The sequence below is a fragment of the Notothenia rossii genome, assembly GCF_949606895.1.
Source record: "Notothenia rossii genome assembly, chromosome: 1".
Classification (NCBI taxonomy): domain Eukaryota; kingdom Metazoa; phylum Chordata; class Actinopteri; order Perciformes; family Nototheniidae; genus Notothenia; species Notothenia rossii.
The window spans coordinates 96,165,582-96,185,581 of record NC_136912.1 but is presented as its reverse complement, the minus strand read 5'-3'; the positions used below and the strand labels follow the sequence as shown (position 1 = coordinate 96,185,581).

Here is a 20,000-nt window from a genome sequence, read left to right as displayed (position 1 = left end):
ACCTGGTAGGGACTCCTCCATGTATAACCCGTTCCGTGTACTGTGTGTACTGTGTGTACTTCAGTGTACTGTATGTAGTTCAGTGTACTGTATTTACTTCAGTGTACTGTGTTCTTCAGTGTACTGTGTATACTGTGTGTACTTCAGTGTACTGTATGTAGTTCAGTGTACTGTATTTACTTCAGTGTACTGTGTTCTTCAGTGTACTGTGTATACTGTGTGTACTTCAGTGTACTGTATGTAGTTCAGTGTACTGTATTTACTTCAGTGTACTGTGTATCCTGTGTGTACTTCAGTGTACTGTATGTAGTTCAGTGTACTGTATTTACTTCAGTGTACTGTGTTCTTCAGTGTACTGTGTAAACTGTGTGTACTTCAGTGTACTGTGTGTACTTCAGTGTACTGTGTCTACTTCAGTGTACTGTGTGTACTTCAGTGTTCTGTGTGTACTTCAGTTTACTGTGTATACTTCAGTGTACTGTGTGTACTTCAGTGTTCTGTGTGTACTTTAGTGTGCTGTGTCTACTTCAGTGTACTGTGTGTACTTCAGTGTTCTGTGTGTACTTCAGTGTTCTGTATGTACTTCAGTTTACTGTGTCTACTTCAGTGTACTGTGTGTACTTCAGTGTACTGTGTGTACTTCAGTGTACTATGTGTACTTCAGTGTACTGTATGTAGTTCAGTCAACTGTGTGTACTTCAGTCTACTGTGTGTACTTCAGTGTTCTGTTTGTACTTCAGTGTTCTGTGTGTACTTCAGTGTACTGTGTGTACTTCAGTCTACTGTGTGTACTTCAGTGTTCTGTTTGTACTTCAGTGTACTATGTGTACTTCAGTGTACTGTATGTAATTCAGTCAACTGTGTGTACTTCAGTGTTCTGTGTGTACTTCAGTGTTCTGTGTGTACTTCAGTGTACTGTGTATACTTCAGTCAACTGTATGTAGTTCAGTCAACTGTGTGTACTTCAGTGTACTGTGTGTACTTCAGTGTACTGTGTGTACTTCAGTGTACTGTTATATGTCAGTGTACATTTTGTGTCCCTTCTGTAGCTCTTATGTTTCTTCTTTGATTTACTTTTAAAATGTGTGAGTTTATGTTGTTTTGCCGTTCTTTGTATACATTGTGCCTCTGCATCTGTTTTACATTGTTTTGCTTCTGTTTCTCTTCAATGTCTCTCTCTTAGTAGTTTAGTGTTTCTTTGGGTCATCTCGTCGTTGTTGTTGTTGTTGTTCAGGTATATTGTATGCATCTTTATTTACTGACATGGACTATAACAATGCCACCATGTGAGGCAGGCTACAGTGCAACAAAATAGTAGTTAAAAAAACACCAAATATGTGTTAATTCTGCTTTAAAAATTTCTCAAACTTTTAATATAACACATTTTTGTTGATGTACAATGCGGGACACAACTGGACGTCACAAAATAGTAAAACGGTATTCCAGCAGAACATCTCTCACATGTCCTCAGTTGAATCTCTCTGTCCTGACCCTTCTCATCTCGCCCCCAGCCCTCAGCATGCCTGCCTTCAGACAGGTGGGGGAGAAGCAGCTTCCCAACCCGGTGCTGTGCATGGCCTGGTCTCCAAAGAGAGATCTGATCGCTCTGGCCAACACCACCGGAGAGGTACAATCTGAAATAAATCTATCTCTGAAACATGTCTTTTTTAAATGACTGGTGTAATTCATCTCTTTTCTGAGATGAATGTATTTGTATGCACGGTCCTTGTTGAAATATACACATAATAATAATAATACACTTGCCTTGGTATCTTTTATGGTCTCTCTGTTGTCCTCAGTTGCTGCTGCACCGATTGGCCAGTTTCCAGAGAGTTTGGAGTTTACCCCCCAGTGAGTTCACGGGGAAGGAGATCACTGCGCTCGCCTGGAGACCTGATGGCAAGAGTAAGGCAGGACATTAATACATGTGTGTTTTATAGTTGTTTGTTACAGAAAAATGAACCTGCCAAATCCACCCTCAGCAAGGTCACTAACATATCACTCACCATCGATGGCTCCATTGTTTCCCCTTCCAATCAGGCACGCAACCTCGGCCTAATCTTTGACCCCACCCTCTCTGTAATGGCATCCAAGTTTTCCTTTTGCCACTATAGAGCGGGGTTGACGACACGCAATCCAAAACAATAAGCAGCCGAAGGTTTTCAGTCAACATTTTTAAATTTATTAACAAAAGAGTATTGACTTAAATAGTCTCAAAATAACAAATCTAAAACAATATTTCGGCGATATGCTTTCCTATATAAACTATACTTTGTTTACATTCCCTCACTTAAATACACACCAGAAGGTACACGGAAACAGATCATATTTACGATATAAAATTAAACAATCACTTCATCAAAACATATTCACCACGGCAACACAAATCATTTTCCATCATTAAATCATTTATCAAATTATGAATCTAAATAATAACTTTGTGGCTCTAACGCTCTCCCTCGAACCTCACATCCGCCAAACACTCAAAACCTCATTTTTCCACCTCCGCAATATTCCAAAAATCCTCCCCTCTCTCACCCCGCAGCCGAACGACTAATCCATGCCTTCATTTCCTCCCGCCTCGACTACTGCAACTCACTTCTTTACGGCATCAGCACTACAGACTCCAACGGGTTCAAAATGCAGCTGCACGTCTCCTCACACATACCAAGCATCACATCAGCCCAGTCCTCAAAGACCTCCACTGGCTTCCTGTCTCCCATCGTATCAACTACAGTTCTGGTCCACGGGCCCTCAGATCCACCGCAGCCGGACTCCTATCCATTCCCTCATCCACACTCTGCAGCTTTGGGGACAGAGCCTTTTCAGTGGCAGCTCCTAGGCTCTGGAATTCCCTCCCCCAAGATCTTCGCGATTCCGAAAGCGTCTTTGAGTTCCTGAAAAGCGCTATATAAATATAATTTATTATTAATAAATAAATAAAAATAATTTTGATAAAAAAACATTTGTACATTAATACTCCTTTTTCTAATTATTCTGCAAGTTAATCTGAAACAATTTAAATGCACATAAATAGGAAAATAATTAACTAAAATGTTTTGATTGAATTGAAAATCAACACATTTTTGTATTAATTTATTTGAATATTTTATACATTTTCAATTATTATTTTCTGAATCATGTATTATTATAAAAATAAATATATAAAGTTGCATTTAATTGTCTTTTCCTGTGCATATGTATTTATTTCCAAGTGACCATGCACATTGATGCTTTTATTTCTGCATGTATTACTTTACTTGTTGAGGCCTTTATTATGATGACAGCTCCTCCTTCGCCTCCTTGTTGATCTGGAAATGAAGATATTAAACCTTAATTCTCTCGTTCCTCCACAGTCCTGGCCTTCCACCTGAAAGACACCCAGCAGGTGGTCCTGTGCGGCGTGGAGAAGGCAGAGATCCTCCACGTGTTCCCCATGCAGAACTCTGTGACCTGCATGCACTGGATGGAGGTGACGGAGGAGAGCAGGTACACGCATAAACATTCATAATAAATAAAGGCCTGATTTCGAAGATTAAATATTTTTATTTTTGATAAATAATGTATTTATATTCAATTTAATATTCCATTAATTACGCACTTAATGTATAATATCCTGCTTTATATTTAGTTAACTGCAGATTAAGGCTGCACGATATATCGTGTTGTGACGATAATCGCGATATGCGCATGCGCGATAGTCACATCGCAGGACGTGCAATATGAAGTAGGCAAATGAACTCAAACACGTCATGTTACAATTATTTTGCTGCTTGCTACAAAAGGAAAACTCACGCGGCTTAAGCCCGATCGCCCCCGCCGGTAGGGGCAAACACAACAATATTGCACGAAACAGCGTCCGAGGGCTTCTTAACATTTAACAAACTATGAATGTGTCATACCCACTTAACGGGAAGAAACTCAGCTGACTGAAAATATTAACCATTTTTAGCTGAACGAAACATAAGGGTAACAAGCTTCTGAATCAGCACTAAGCGAAAAAATGCTAACGCACTTCGCACAGAACTCACGGTAGAGATATTTTATACTTCATTTAATCTGCACAAACTAGATATCAGATGAAAGCTGAGATTCCACGGATTCCATTGGTATAAGTATCATCACTGTGCGACCAAACCTCAGGGCAGCGAAAGCACACAACTTCACTTTACAGGGCCGAGCTACTATTATTAGCTTACCTTCCGTCTTCAGTAACTCAAGATTCAGACGTTCAGATGTTTTTTACCGGAAGCCGGATTATCTGCAGATGTTTTTTCCTCCTCTCCAAAGCAAACGGTGGTTAAAGGTCAAAACACTGAATAAAGTAGTTTCATGTGTTTCTCCAGTTCGGCGCTGCTAACCGAGCTGGCTCAGCTTGTTGCTCTGATAACTTCACATCCAGACGTTCGTGACTAAAATCCTTCATCCGGTTGAATATAGTTTAAAGGTCCCATGTCATGCTTTTCCGGTTATTACCCGTCCCCTTGTGTGTTATGAAGGTTTTTCTGCATGTGAACGGTCTGCAGAGTCACAACCCTCAAAGTACACCCTGTAGGAGTAAAACTCTAACACAGAAAATACCTCCCCAAAACGCCTCGTTGGTGAAACGTCATCATCCGTTTGATTCTCCAAATGGACCAATCCGTGGAGCCCTTACGTTACGTCCACGGAGCCGTTACGTTAAGCCCCCGCTGATTGGTCCAAATTGACCAATCCACACACACACTCAGTGCAGGCAGCTCTGCTGATCTCTCCTCCCTGGCTGCAGGCTGATAACAGACAGTTGGGAAATTCTCTCTGCAGACCCATTCTCTCTGCAGACCCATTCTCTCTGCAGACCCATTCTCTCTGCAGACCCATTCTCTCTGCAGACCCATTCTCTCTGTAGACCCATTCTCTCTGCAGACCCATTCTCTCCTCAGACCCATTCTCTCTGCAGACCCATTCTCTCTGCAGACCCATTCTCACAGCGTTTATCAACCTTTCTCTTACTCAATATCAAACCACACTTATTGTTTTTACTCCGGCTGTGACTTTGTGTGTGCTCAGGATGAGTTTGGCTTTGTTTGGCTGTGTATCGCTAAACAAGGAAACCACACCTCCACGGAGCTCAGAGCGATTCACAACGTCCCGACCAATCAGAGCACACTGTGCTCACAGAGAGGGTGGGGGGTGGAGCTACTGGAGCTACAACGAGCCGTTAAAGGCAGAGAGTGAAATTCAGTGAATACACGTAGTTTACAGAGATGCTGTTTGAGAAACCAAAGTGAGTTTGGAAAATTGCACAATATAAATCTATTCTAGTAGACCTGAACAATGGAATTATGATCAGTGGAAATGGCCATGACATGGGACCTTTAAAAAAAAAAAAAACTGAATAGCATTAAAGTTCAAGAAAGGATGGGACAAAAAAAAAAGTATTTTCTTCCATTCCTGTAGTTTTTCATATCGTTATATATATATATATCACAGGAGGGAAAAATCTGGTGCAGCCCTACTTCAGATGGAAATGAGCTATTGGCTCAAACCTGAGATGAATGTATTTGTATGCATGGTCCTTGTTGAAATAAATACAAAATAATAATAACTGTATATTTTGTATTTCAACATTTATATTTTCTACTTTTTTAATGCTATTTTCTTTCTGTTTGAGATGTTTACATTTTGGATTGTTTATTTCTAATCTTTTAATTTCTATAATGTTCAAAGCCTTGTGTTTTTAAGCTGCTGCCACGCAAACATGTCCCAGACTGGGATCAATAAAGTACTTCTCATCTCCTCTCTCTCTCATCTCCTCTCCTCTCTCTCTTCTCTTCTCTCCTCTCCTCTCTCTCTCTCATCTCCTCTCCTCTCCTCTCTTCTCTTCTCTTCTCCTATCTTCTCTCCTCTTTCCTCTCCTCTCTCTCTCTCATATCCTCTCCTCCCCTCTCTTCTCTTCTCTCCTCTCCTCTTCTCTTCTCTCCTCTCCTCTATCCTCTCCTCTCTCTCTCTCTCTCATATCCTCTCCTCCCCTCTCTTCTCTTCTCTTCTCTCCTCTCCTCTCCTCTCCTCTCCTCTCCTCTCCTCTCTCTCTCATCTCCTCTCCTCCCCTCTCCTCTTCTCTTCTCCCCTCTCCTCTTCTCTTCTCTCCTCTCCTCTCTCCTCTCCTCTCCTCTCCTCTCTCTCACTCATCTCCTCTCCTCCCCTCTCTTCTCTTCTCCCCTCTCTTATCTCCTCTCCTCTCTCTCTCTCTCATCTCCTCTCCTCTCTCTCTGTCATCTCCTCTCCTCCCTTCTCTTCTCGTCTCCTATCTTATCTCCTCTTCTCTCCTCTCCTATCTCTCTCTCTCATATCCTCTCCTCCCCTCTCTTCTCTCCTCTCCTCTTCTCTCCTCTCCTCTCTCCTCTCCTCTCTTCTCTTCTCCCCTCTCTTATCTCCTCTCCTCTCTCTCTCTCATCTCATCTCCTCTCCTCCCTTCTCTTCTCGTCTCCTATCTTATCTCCTCTTCTCTCCTCTCCTGTCCTCTCTCTCTCTCTCTCATCTCCTCTCCTCCCTTCTCTTCTCGTCTCCTATCTTATCTCCTCTTCTCTCCTCTCCTCTCTCTCTCATATCCTCTCCTCCCCTCTCTTCTCTTATCTTATGTCTCAGCGCCCTCAGCTCCTTCTACAACTCTGAGGATGAATCCAAGCTGTTTCTCCCCAAATTACCGACACTCCCCAAGAGGTAAGAGAAGATTTAACTGTGCTAAGATCCTCAGGAAGTGATCGGGAGTAAAGTGAATAACATGTTTCCTCACTTTTATCTTCCACAGTTACAGCACCACCTCAAAGATCTTCAGGTGGGGGGCACGTTAAAGCATTCATCAATACTGTGATATCAGCATTCATCAATACTGTGATATCAGCATTCATCAATACTCTGATATCAGCATTCATCAATACTCTGATATCAGCATTCATCAATACTCTGATATCAGCATTCATCAATACCCTGATATCAGCATTCATCAATACTGTGATATCAGCATTCATCAATACTCTGATATCAGCATTCATCAATACTCTGATATCAGCATCAATACTCTGATATCAGCATTCATCAATACTCTGATATCAGCATCAATACTGTGATATCAGCATTCATCAATACTGTGATATCAGCATTCATCAATACTGTGATATCAGCATTCATCAATACTGTGATATCAGCATTCATCAATACTCTGATTTCAGCATTCATCAATACTGTGATATCAGCATTCATCAATACTCTGATTTCAGCATTCATCATCAATACTCTGATATCAGCATTCATCAATACTCTGATATCAGCATTCATCAATACTGTGATATCAGCATTCATCAATACTCTGATATCAGCATTCATCAATACTGTGATATCAGCATTCATCAATACTCTGATTTCAGCATTCATCATCAATACTCTGATATCAGCATTCATCAATACTCTGATATCAGCATTCATCAATACTGTGATATCAGCATTCATCAATACTCTGATATCAGCATTCATCAATACTCTGATATCAGCATTCATCAATACCCTGATATCAGCATTCATCAATACTGTGATATCAGCATTCATCAATACTCTGATATCAGCATTCATCAATACTCTGATATCAGCATCAATACTCTGATATCAGCATTCATCAATACTCTGATATCAGCATCAATACTGTGATATCAGCATTCATCAATACTGTGATATCAGCATTCATCAATACTCTGATATCAGCATTCATCAATACTGTGATATCAGCATTCATCAATACTCTGATTTCAGCATTCATCAATACTGTGATATCAGCATCAATACTGTGATATCAGCATTCATCAATACTCTGATTTCAGCATTCATCATCAATACTCTGATTTCAGCATTCATCATCAATACTCTGATATCAGCATTCATCAATACTGTGATATCAGCATTCATCAATACTGTGATATCAGCATTCATCAATACTCTGATTTCAGCATTCATCAATACTGTGATATCAGCATTCATCAATACTGTGATATCAGCTGTTCACTGTTTGTTTAATGTAATTGTCTCCTGTGACACAGCGAGGAGAAGTCTGACGAGATAATGAACCTCCTGGGAGAAGTCAGGTACGTGAAGCCTGGTTTCTAATTCTCAGGGAATGCGATGAACAGGAAGTTGTTATTCTAGGAGCCATTTAACTGAGTCTATTAGATAAGTTTATTTTATTTTAATAGTTTAACATGTCTTGGTTACTTGTGGGTTATCTGTCACCGTTTTTTTGTTTTTTTCGGACTCTCTAAATACGTCCTTTTTAGTTTTTTTCGGACTCTCTAAATACGTCCTTTTTAGTTTTTTTCGGACTCTCTAAATACGTCCTTTTTGGGTTTTTTCGGACTCTCTAAATACGTCCTTTTTAGTTTTTTTCGGACTCTCTAAATACGTCCTTCTTTGTTTTTATCGGACTCTCTAAATACGTCCTTTTTTGTTTTTTTCGGACTCTCTAAATACGTCCTTTTTTGTTTTTATCGGACTCTCTAAATACGCACTTTTTGGGTTTTTTCGGACTCTCTAAATACGTCCTTTTTTGTTTTTATCGGACTCTCTAAATACGTCCTTTTTTGTTTTTATCGGACTCTCTAAATACGTCCTTTTTGTTTTTTTCGGACTCTCTAAATACGTCCTTTTTGGGTTTTTTCGGACACTCTAAATACGTCCTTTTTTGTTTTTATCGGACTCTCTAAATACGTCCTTTTTTGTTTTTATCGGACTCTCTAAATACGTCCTTTTTGGGTTTTTTCGGACTCTCTAAATACGCACTTTTTGGGTTTTTTCGGACACTCTAAATACGTCCTTTTTTGTTTTTATCGGACTCTCTAAATACGTCCTTTTTTGTTTTTATCGGACTCTCTAAATACGTCCTTTTTTGTTTTTATCGGACTCTCTAAATACGCACTTTTTTGTTTTTTTCGGACTCTCTAAATACGTCCTTTTTTGTTTTTATCGGACTCTCTAAATACGCACTTTTGGGGTTTTTTCGGACTCTCTAAATACGTCCTTTTTGGGTTTTTTCGGACTCTCTAAATGCGTCTTTTTTGGGTTTTTTCGGACTCTCTAAATACGCACTTTTTGGGTTTTTTCGGACTCTCTAAATGCGTCTTTTTTGGGTTTTTTCGGACTCTCTAAATATGCACTTTTTGGGTTTTTATCGGACTCTCTAAATACGCACTTTTTGGTTTTTTTCGGACTCTCTAAATTCGTCTTTTTTGGGTTTTTTCGGACTCTCTAAATACGCACTTTTTGGGTTTTTATCGGACTCTCTAAATACGCACTTTTTTTTTTTTTTGGACTCTCTGTGCGTCCTGTTTTGTTTTTACCAGACTCTCTAAATACGTCCTTTTTTGTTTTTTCGGACTCTCTAAATACGCACTTTTTTGTTTTTATCGGACTCTCTAAATACGTCCTTTTTGTTTTTTTCGGACTCTCTAAATACGTCCTTTTTGGGGTTTTTCGGACTCTCTAAATACGTCCTTTTTTGTTTTTATCGGACTCTCTAAATACGTCCTTTTTGGGTTTTTTCGGACTCTCTAAATACGTCCTTTTTGGGGTTTTTCGGACTCTCTAAATACGTCCTTTTTGGGGTTTTTCAGACTCTCTAAATACGTCCTTTTTGGGGTTTTTCGGACTCTCTAAATACGTCCTTTTTGGGGTTTTTCAGACTCTCTAAATACGTCCTTTTTGGGGTTTTTCGGACTCTCTAAATACGTCCTTTTTGGGGTTTTTCAGACTCTCTAAATACGTCCTTTTTGGGTTTTATCGGACTCTCTAAATACGTTTAGAATTAGAAAAAGACCCTTTAGCGTGCATTTGATCTGGGACATTATGTCTGTTTATTGGGAAGGGGTTGGCTTTAGACGGGGGTAAGCAGTTCACCCACAGACACACTGAGAAGGAGGGATGGTGAAATGGATGATGGTTCTGGATGACCTGTGCGTTGAAATCACACCGTGTGTTGGAAGTGTCTCTAGAAACGTTGAAGCCACTACATTGTGATGTTAGTGCTTGTGTGCATGCAGGCTGAACGTCCTCGTCCTCGGAGGAGACTCTGGCTTCGTGGAGCTGTTTGCGTACGGGATGTACAAGATCGCCACTCTGACCGGGGTAAGAGGCGTTCACCAAAACATTTGAAAGAGTTGAATCGTCTCCTGTTTTGAAGGCTGAGTTGGAACTGCTCATGGTCTTCAAGATGTTAAGTTCTTTCTCCTCAGGTGTCAGGAAGCTGCCGCAGCCTCAGTCTCTCTGGAGACCTGAAGTCTCTCTCCGTCATCACAGAGGTCAAATCTGCTGACGACCAGCTTCAGATCTGCTACCTGCAGGTGAGCACCACTTCTTATACCTCCTTCATCTCCCCCTGTCTCCTTTAACTCTCTCCTCCTCCCACAGTAGGACACTTATCTCGTCTCCTCTCTCCTCCTCTCTGATATAACCTCCTCCTGTCTCCTTTAACTCTGATTATTACCTCCTCATCTCGTCTCCTCTGTTTTCCTCTCTCCTCGCTTTGATATAACCTTCTCCTGTCTCCCACAGTTGGACACTTGTCTCCTCTCCTCCTGTCTCTTCTCTGATATTAACCTCCTGTCTCCTCTCTCCTCCTCCCATTGTTGGACACTTGTCTCCTCTCCTCCTGTCTCCTCTCTGATATTAACCTCCTGTCTCCTCCTCCCACAGTAGGACACTTATCTCGTCTCCTCTCTCCTCCTCTCTGATATAACCTCCTCCTGTCTCCTTTAACTCTGATTATTACCTCCTCATCTCGTCTCCTCTGTTCTCCTCTCTCCTCGCTTTGATATAACCTTCTCCTGTCTCCCACAGTTGGACACTTGTCTCCTCTCCTCCTGTCTCTTCTCTGATATTAACCTCCTGTCTCCTCTCTCCTCCTCCCATTGTTGGACACTTGTCTCCTCTCCTCCTGTCTCCTCTCTGATATTAACCTCCTGTCTCCTCCTCCCACAGTAGGACACTTATCTTGTCTGCTCTCTCCTCCTCTCTGATATAACATCCTCCTGTCTCCTCTGTCCTCCCACACATGGACACTTGTCTCCTCTCCTCCTCTCTGATATTAACCTCCTGTCTCCTCCCACAGTTGGACACTTGTCTCCTCTCCTCCTGTCTCCTCTCCTCCTCTCTGATATAACCTCCTCTCCTCCTCCCTCCTCCCTCCCACAGTTGGACACTTGTCTCCTCCTCTCTGATATTAACCTCCTGTCTCCTCCCACAGTTGGACACTTGTTTCCTCTCCTCCTCTCTGATATATCCTCCTCCCTCCTCCCTCCCAGAGTTGGACACTTGTCTCCTCCTCTCTGATATTAACCTCCTGTCTCCTCCCACAGTTGGACACTTGTTTCCTCTCCTCCTCTCTGATATATCCTCCTCCCTCCTCCCTCCCACAGTTGGACACTTGTCTCCTCCTCTCTGATATTAACCTCCTGTCTCCTCCCACAGTTGGACACTTGTTTCCTCTCCTCCTCTCTGATATGAACCTCCTGTCTCCTGTCTCCTCCCTCCTACAGTTGGACACTTGCCTTCTCTCCTCTTGCCTCCTCCTCTGATATGAACCTCCTCTCTCCTCCCTCCTACAGTTGGACACTTGTCTCCTCTCCTCCTGCCTCCTCCTCTCTGATATTAACCTCCTCTCTCCTCCCTCCCACAGTTGGACACTTGTCTCCTCTCCTCCTCTCTGATATTAACCTCCTGTCTCCTCCCTCCTGCCTCCCACAGTTGGACACTTGTCTCTTCTCCTCCTGCCTCCTCCTCTCTGATATTAACCTCCTCTCTCCTCCCTCCTACAGTTGGACACTTGCCTCCTCTCCTCCTGCCTCCCGGAGGTGACCCGGATGTCTCGTAAGTTCACCCACATCTCGACTCTCCTTCAGTACCTGCACCTGTCCCTCACCTGCATGTGTGAGGCCTGGGAGGACATCCTGCTGCAGATGGACCTGCGGCTCACCAAGTTCGTCCAGGTCAGAGACACGCATTCAATCGCTGATGAAAACGTGTTTGTCTCCATGATTAAGACCAAAGCTGTGATCAACATGCAATCGTGTTAAATGTAGTTTGTTGCGGCTGTAGTCCAAAGAAAGTGCAGCGAGGGACTGAACAAGAGAAAATCATTGTCTGACGCGCAAGAAACCCGTCTTTCCACTGATACGCGTTTGACCTTTTATTAGCAAACGAAACAAGCAAACATACAATTCCTTCTAGTCCATCTCCAGTATGTGGTTTCGTATTCGGTCAACACAAATGGTCCTTCCCCTCCATCTATGACAAAGTGCGCGGGTAAGAGCAACCGGATATAACCTCAAACGTCACCACACAAATCCAATAGACACGCCCACCACCTATAGGGACTCAAAACATGTGACGTAACAAACACAGAAGATACTCTACGTGTGGCTCAGTGTTAATTCTGGCAGCTGTTTTTGATTTAGTCTTAGTCTTTAGACGAAAATGGTTATTAGTTTTAGTCACATTTGAGTCATTCCTATCCTTCGTAGTTTTAGTCTAGTTTTAGTCGACGAAAACTCAAAACGTTTTAGTCAAATTTGAGTCAAAATGTGTGTCTATACTCTCTGAACGCTCCGTCCCAGGCAGATCTCTGTGTCCGCTGCAGCATGTCTGTTAGGCCCCGCCCCCCGCACACAGAGAGACACAGGGAGATCGCTCTTCTGGAGTGAAGAGAGCGGAAATAATAATATTGCAAGTTAGAAACGTAAGATGCATTTTGACAGACAAGACGAACACTTGGGGGAAAATATGCTGCATTTTGAATGTCCGTTAGTCCACCATTAACACCTTAGTCCCGTCTCGTCAACGAAAACTAAATATACATTTCGTCATACTTTTCGTTATCAAGAATCTATTTTTAGCTCGTCATCGTCTCGTCTTAGTCATGTCAAAAAGGTCGTAGACGAGCATTTTTCGTCATAGTTTTCGTTGACGAAATGAACACTGGCCCTGATGCTGTGTTACTCCAACGTATAAAGATCTGTGGATCAGGGTAGTGGATTATCTTTGAATGTACGGCGGTGCTTCATCCGGGCGGCTCTTCTCTAACGACCAGCCTTTCAAAGCATTCACCTGAGTTTTTTTGTAAGGTAATAAGAGAAATATGTCTTGACATCTTAACATGTTCGGACTGAAGCTACGAAGTAAAACAAAGACTAACATTGTGTTAAAATGTCTAAGCATTTTTGTCCTAAGACTAAATCGAAAGTATCTGGCACGATAACACATATTAACACGTTTAAGTTTTCTGAGTTTGCTAAAAGGATAAAATCTTCTTTCTGTTTGCAGGAGAAGAACACGAGCACTCAGGTTCAGGACGAGTTCCTGGAGCTGCTGCTGTGGGGACAGTCAAGGTGAGGAAAGGTTTCTATGGTAACGTGTGTTGTTGCTTATTTGTCTGTAGGAAAGATGTAATGTTATGTATTGTGTCCCTGCTCCCTCAGCCCTGAGCTCCAGGCTCTGCTGATGAACCAGCTGACGGTGAAGGTGAGGGTGTTTCAACTTTATTAATAAGCAGGACAGATGATATTACTAACTGGAAACCTCTCTGATGTTTGTCTGTTTCCTCTCAGGGTCTGAAGAAGCTGGGTCAGTCCATCGAGTCGTCGTACTCCAGCATCCAGAAGCTGGTGATCAGCCACCTGCAGAGGTACCTGCACGTTACCCCATCTCACCTTAAAATATGCTCTGATGCCAAGTTGTGCTTCTAATGGATTCCAAAGGACACACACTTTATTGTTAAACACACATTGTAGACCTGATGTGTGTCCCCCCCCCCCCCCCCTGCAGTGGCTCTGAGGCTCTGCTGTACCACCTGAGTGAGGTGAGGGGCATGTCTCTGTGGAAGCAGAAGTTCGAGCCCCTCGGTCTGGACGCTGTAGCGCTGGAAGGTTCAAACACTCCTCCGTTCATTCTCTAAAATATTCACTAATCGATGTTTGATCCTAATCTAAAGCCATGTGTCTCCCAGAGATACAAAACACATATTTGAGTGGTTTTCTCAATTATTTATCGACTTTAATCTCATAGAGTTGTGTTTTTCTTGCATATTTGTGATTTCCTTTGAATATTACAATTTAGGGTACCACTTTACAATAAGACTATAAAGGGTTCATAAAGGGTCTATAATTAGGTTATAAATTAGGTTTATTAATCATTAAGAACCAGTTCTAACATAGTCTTCTTCATCGACACAGGCTCACTATTTGGCAAGATGACTAAGCCTTATATTGGCTACTTAGCCTACTTCGTCTTCTTCATCAACACAGGCTCACTATTTGGCAAGATGACTAAGCCTTATATTGGCTACTTAGCTTATTTCGTCTTCATCGACACAGGCTCACTATTTGGCAAGATGACTAAGCCTTATATTGGCTACTTAGCTTACTTCGTCTTCATCAACACAGGCTCACTATTTGGCAAGATGACTAAGCTTTATATTGGCTACTTAGCGAGAATCAACTCAGTGCGCAACAGATACCGAGGATGCTGGCTGATGAAGGAGACGAAGTAAGTTAGGTAGCCAATATAAGGCTTAGCAGCACAGATACATGTGGGCTCACTATTTGGCAAGCAACCGGTCACAGTTGCCCTGTTCATCTCATGTCTTATAAAAGCGTATTAATGATTTATAAAGTGTTCACAACCTAATTAATAAATGAATTACAAACTACTCGTAAACCCTTTATACGGGTAGTCTTATTGTAAAGTGGTACCCAATTTTTTTTCTCTTAATTTTGGAGTTTTTTTGTCCAAAAGTCAATTTTTGTCTAAGTATTTTTTTCCTCGTAATGTATTTCCCAGAAAAGTACAATTTTATAAATCTAGACTTTTTTTTCGTATAAATTTGCGACTTTAATCTCAGAAAGTCTGTAATATTTAAAATCTCAGATAATATTACACTTTTTTCTCCAAAATGTGGGATTTTTTTCTTTTCAATCTTTGAACAATTTTACGAAAAAAAATGTATTTCAGATTTTTTTTCTAACAATTTTCTTATTTATAATATTTTTTTAAATATATATTTTTTATTAAATGTTTAACTTTATAATATCAGAGACAATTTAATTTCTTTCCTACAACATTTGAGCATTTTTTTTCCAACGTATCTATAACTTTAAAATGTGAATTTTCAATATTTATTTCCTAATTTTTTATTTATTTTTTATTGTACATTTTGGAATTTTTATCCTGGAAATGTGTTTTTTCTAGAATTTAAATGTTTTAAACACCACGTGTGTTTCTATTCTCAGGTGCGATCACAGCTGTGGGCTCATTTTCTCTGAAAGCAAACGAACTCCTGCAGTGAGTTCATCCATTACTGTTCTTATTACCCGTCTTCTCAAACCATAAGCATGTTATTATGTAAATATCATCTCTGCCTTTACTCCAACTCTCAGGGTGATAGACAAGAGCATGAAGAACTTTAAAGCCTTTTTCCGCTGGTTGTATGTCGGTAAGAATAAAAGTGACCGTCGTGCACAAGTTACTGATCCTGATATACAGACATTAATTATAAATAAGGTTGTATTGATTGATTCTGCAGCCATGCTGAGGATGTGTGAGGAGCACGTTCCTCCAGAGCTCAACAAGGTGAGTCATCAGAGCCGCTGAGACACAGATGTGATTTCATAAGTGATAAATAAATCATTATAACGCGTTTTATTCCTCGTAGATGACCCAGAAGGACATTGCCTTCGTGGCTGACTTCCTGTCGGAGCACTTCAGTGAGGTGAGCTCAGCATGACGTCACCGTGGTGGAAATTAAAACATCTCTTTAAAGTGATTTTAACTTGTCTCTGCTTCAACAGAACGAAGAGCTGTTTGATCGCAAAGGGAAATACTTTAACGTGGAGCGAGTGGGCCAGGTAGGAGTTCTGTGTGTGTTGAGTAGCTTTAAAGGTCACCTGTCATGCAAAATGCACTTTCTGATGTCTTCTCTACATCACCATGTGTCCCCGGTGTGTCTCCGGTGTGTCCCCGGTGAGTCCCCGGTGTGTCTCCGGTGTGCCAGGAGACTCTCAAAGTGATGTCTTCTCTACATCACCATGTGTCCCCGGTGTGTCAGGAGACTCACATAGTGATGTCTTCTCTACATCACCATGTGTCCCCGGTGTGTCAGGAGACTCACATAGTGATGTCTTCTCTACATCACCATGTGTCCCCGGTGTGTCAGGAGACTCACATAGTGATGTCTTCTCTACATCACCATGTGTCCCTGTGTCTCAGGAGACTCACATAGTGATGTCTTCTCTACATCACCATGTGTCCCCGGTGTGTCCCCGGTGTCTCAGGAGACTCTCAAAGTATCAGGAAATAAACCCCTCTCTCTTCTCCTCCGTACCCACATCTCTAAAAACGGGGAACAACGGAGCTGATCCAGATTTGCTGCGTCATGACCACATTACTAAAATGTGGGCGGGCTTTACACCCACGGGCCAATCAGAAAGGTTGCTGTCAGAAACAATGAGACGTGTTCTGGAAGTAATATGCTCTGTGTTTGCATTAGCATGCTAACACTCAGAGCTAACCTGTACTGGAGAGAGTCTGTGTGAAGAAGCAGGAAATCAAAAGGAAGTCACCTTGTGGTAAACCTGAGAGAGAGAAAGAGTTTGAGCTCCTTCCTGTTTCAGAGAGGATCCTTGATGTGGTTTGGAACAGGATGTGGAGTTTCATCACGGCAGCTACTGGCCCAGAGTCAGCTCTTTAGTAACAGCTGGAAGAGAGGGGGGTGAGGCTATAATGATCTGTTTGGGGTTTGGAGCAAAACACTTCAGAGACAATTCGTTTTTATATATTTCTGAGACCTATAATATATTCCTAAAAATAGTTTAATAGGAGACCTTAAAGCTGCTGTGTAACAACATGTCTCCCTGTGCAGTATCTGAAGGATGAGGACGAGGACTTGGTTTCCCCCCCCAACACCAAGGGGAACCAATGGCTGAGGTTCCTGCAGGAGAGCGCCCACCTGAAGGGTGAGACCCACTCAGCTCTAGAAGTTATTCATTAGCAGCATGATCAGTGATTAATGTGTGAACGAGGGGGACATGGTGGACCAGTCGATCAGTCAGTTTGAGATGTGGTTTCACTTTAAAACCATTTTGGGGGTGCCAGCAAAGCCCCCCATGTGCTCCTCGATGCATCTAGAAAAATATACTTTATTCTTCTTAAGAAGTGGCGACACATCGTCCCCTGTTTTAATGACTCATTGTTTTTTTCTCATTTGATGCTATGCAATATCTTCGATCAATTTACTCCTTAAATGTGGGGTAGGTAATTTTGGAGAAACCGGCTCGAGTGGCTAGAATTTGAAAGTACACAGCCGGAACAAATCTGCCCCTTCCTCACAGAGCCCCTCCTCCAACACACTCGAACGCGCACATGACCAATGAGGGCAGAGATGAGTTTGTGCACAGATGGAAGGCTGACAGGCAGGTAGGCCATCCAGTTACTTTAGCCGGCTCAGATGATTGGTCGGGCTTTTTACAGAACCACGGCTTCCACTGATGATATTTATTATGGATTTTGTGTCAAAGCTCTTCAGATATTCATTGCTATCGGGATGTTAGGAGCATTCCATGGAAGATAACAAAAAGTGTATCTCGAGCCGGTTTCTCAAACTTACCTACCCCACCTTTAACTACATGACCAAATATGCATAAGTTCCCGTCATGCATGCTGGGGGTGGCAATAAGAAAAAGATGTATTTAAAGAGCGACCTGTGAGTTTAATGTTTCCTAAAGCTATTTAAAAAGGCAGCATTCCCCATTAACTAACTCCCTAAATGCGTGCCTGTTCCTGCAGAGAGCCCCCTGCTGTTCCCCTCGTTCCCTCAGAAGTCTCTGCACTTCGTTAAGAGGATGATGGAGGGCGTCATCGAGCAGTGTCTCCAGAAACCTGCAGTGAGTCTCCTCCTCTTCCTCTTCCTCCTCCTCTTCCTCTTCAGCAGCACAAATACACACGTCAGGCGCCTAGGACTGCTTATTAGACTCTTTGTAGGTAGAACAATATGTAATATGAGTATAAGATCAGGTTAGAGCTACTTTATGGATCCCACTTTGATAAATGTTTGCGTCGCAGCAGCAGGAAACACAACACAACAAGGCATTGCCGATAACTTCACAACACTAGAATTGAAACATCTCAAAATAGAATTAAAGCAGAATTCAAAGTAGAACATATACAGTGGACCGTGAAGAGGGGGGGGGGGACTGTCAGAGGAAACACATCAATCATGAGAACATACTACATTTGATAGACAAAAAATATTGTGTTATTATTTCTTTCTATATTTTTACATATTTTAATTCCAATAAGGTGCAACTGTGACGTCAATCAATGTAATTACAACGAACTGTTTCTTTAATGTTTTCAAAGTATTTTCATATAATAATAATAACACATGAGACTTGTGTAGCGCTTTTCAAGACACTCAAATGCCCCTTTCACACCAACGCGTTTTAAGCTCCGGCTCCGGCTCGGAGCACCGGTTTTTCCTGTTCACACCGCAGCGGTGCCGCCTCTTAGCTCCGGAATCCGGTTCACTTCCAGCTCCAAAAAATTGTCGGTCTAGAGGCAAGAGCTTCGGAGCTAAGAGGCGGCGTCGCTTATGCCGAGGCGTGCAGGAAACTAAACCCACCTCCCCTGAACATGGGTCGACTGAGGGTCTCGTCATGCCTGCCTACAAGCAGTGCTGAGCAACGTGACTAGAACCAACCACACACTTATAAAAGAAACACACTTTCTAAAGTCAGGCAGCACTAACCAGGCTCCGTGTGATTCTGTTTATTCGTTCCTTACTCTGACCATCGTTAGCTGTTATTGATCATCGTGGAGAGAGGCTGACGTTTTGTTTTTTATTGTAGCAGCTATCGGATGGAATCAATACATGGGCTGCACAGGTTGAAAAGTATAAGATTGGAGAAGTCGTTATTTAGTTTAATCTGGCTTTGCTTTAAAAGCAACACGATCATCGACCCCACGCAGTCCCCCGTTGTTGTTGTGAGCGCCGTTGGGGAGCAAGTCAGCGATGTGAGCGGTGACCAGTCGGGCTCTGGGCGGTGTGAACAGAGCGGGAGCAGAAAAGGGAAACCGGAGCTGAACCAGAAAAGCTCCCGCTCTGGTGTGAAAGCCGCAAAAGACGCTTTGACAGAGAATAAAAAGGGGGGGGGGGGGTCAGTGGTTGAATGCAGTGCTGACCAGGTGGGTTTTGAGTGATGTTTTGAATGCGGTGAGGGAGGAAGAGTCTCTGATGGATTGGGGGAGTGAGTTCCAGAGGGTGGGTGCAGCAATTGAGACGGCTCTGTCGCCCCAGCACTTGAGGTTGGTCCGGGGGGGGGGGTTCAATCTTAACGTATAATAGCTTGAATTGTTTTCTTTACCTGTGTTTACGTTTGCACCACGTAGTGTGCCCTGGTATGTGTTACCCTGCCTGGCAACAAGGAGAGCTTCTGTCCTTTTCTACAATCATACGGCTTCAATGTCTTCAGAGTACTTTGATATAAACGCACAATGAAAGTCCCCAGAGCTATTCCTCAGATGACCCCCCCCCCCCATCCTCCAGCTTAGTATTCAGGGGCGGACTGGAACTACAAATCAGCCCGGGACTCTCGACCAGCCCACTTCGGTACCGCAAGGAAATACCGCTAGTAAATTGTCGACGGGGGGGGGGGGGGGGGGTGGTGCTAGTGACTGTTACCGGCCGGCCCACTTCAGTACGGTCCGCCCCTGTTAGTATTTCTATTCCTTTGACTGCATTTATAATCTTTCATATGGACGGATTTGAGAATAGGAACTTTCTTGCAACACTTTGAAGGTACTGTATCCACAGAATATATATTGTATATATAGATGTTGTGTTTGCTGCTTTGGTTAATGACAGATCATTAAACATGCTTTGTACACAACACATGTGTTCACTTGTGCTCTTATTGAACATGTTGCTTGTTTCT

General features: G+C 42.4%; 1 protein-coding gene across 1 annotated transcript in view; it reads left to right on the top strand.

Moving 5' to 3' along the window:
* The window catches only part of anapc4 (anaphase promoting complex subunit 4), a 30,471-nt gene that overhangs the window by 333 nt on the left and 10,138 nt on the right, over nt 1–20,000 (top strand). Inside the window, exons 2-21 of the mRNA XM_079676598.1 lie at nt 1,512–1,627; nt 1,800–1,905; nt 3,357–3,489; nt 6,628–6,702; nt 6,791–6,817; nt 8,070–8,114; nt 10,062–10,146; nt 10,254–10,361; nt 11,835–12,005; nt 13,339–13,403; nt 13,494–13,536; nt 13,623–13,699; nt 13,840–13,940; nt 15,303–15,354; nt 15,450–15,505; nt 15,596–15,642; nt 15,725–15,781; nt 15,861–15,917; nt 16,931–17,024; nt 17,854–17,951. Coding sequence (XP_079532724.1) covers nt 1,520–1,627; nt 1,800–1,905; nt 3,357–3,489; nt 6,628–6,702; nt 6,791–6,817; nt 8,070–8,114; nt 10,062–10,146; nt 10,254–10,361; nt 11,835–12,005; nt 13,339–13,403; nt 13,494–13,536; nt 13,623–13,699; nt 13,840–13,940; nt 15,303–15,354; nt 15,450–15,505; nt 15,596–15,642; nt 15,725–15,781; nt 15,861–15,917; nt 16,931–17,024; nt 17,854–17,951 — 1,605 coding nt within the window. The 5' untranslated portion in view covers nt 1,512–1,519. The remainder of the gene's footprint in view (nt 1–1,511; nt 1,628–1,799; nt 1,906–3,356; nt 3,490–6,627; nt 6,703–6,790; nt 6,818–8,069; nt 8,115–10,061; nt 10,147–10,253; nt 10,362–11,834; nt 12,006–13,338; nt 13,404–13,493; nt 13,537–13,622; nt 13,700–13,839; nt 13,941–15,302; nt 15,355–15,449; nt 15,506–15,595; nt 15,643–15,724; nt 15,782–15,860; nt 15,918–16,930; nt 17,025–17,853; nt 17,952–20,000) is intronic.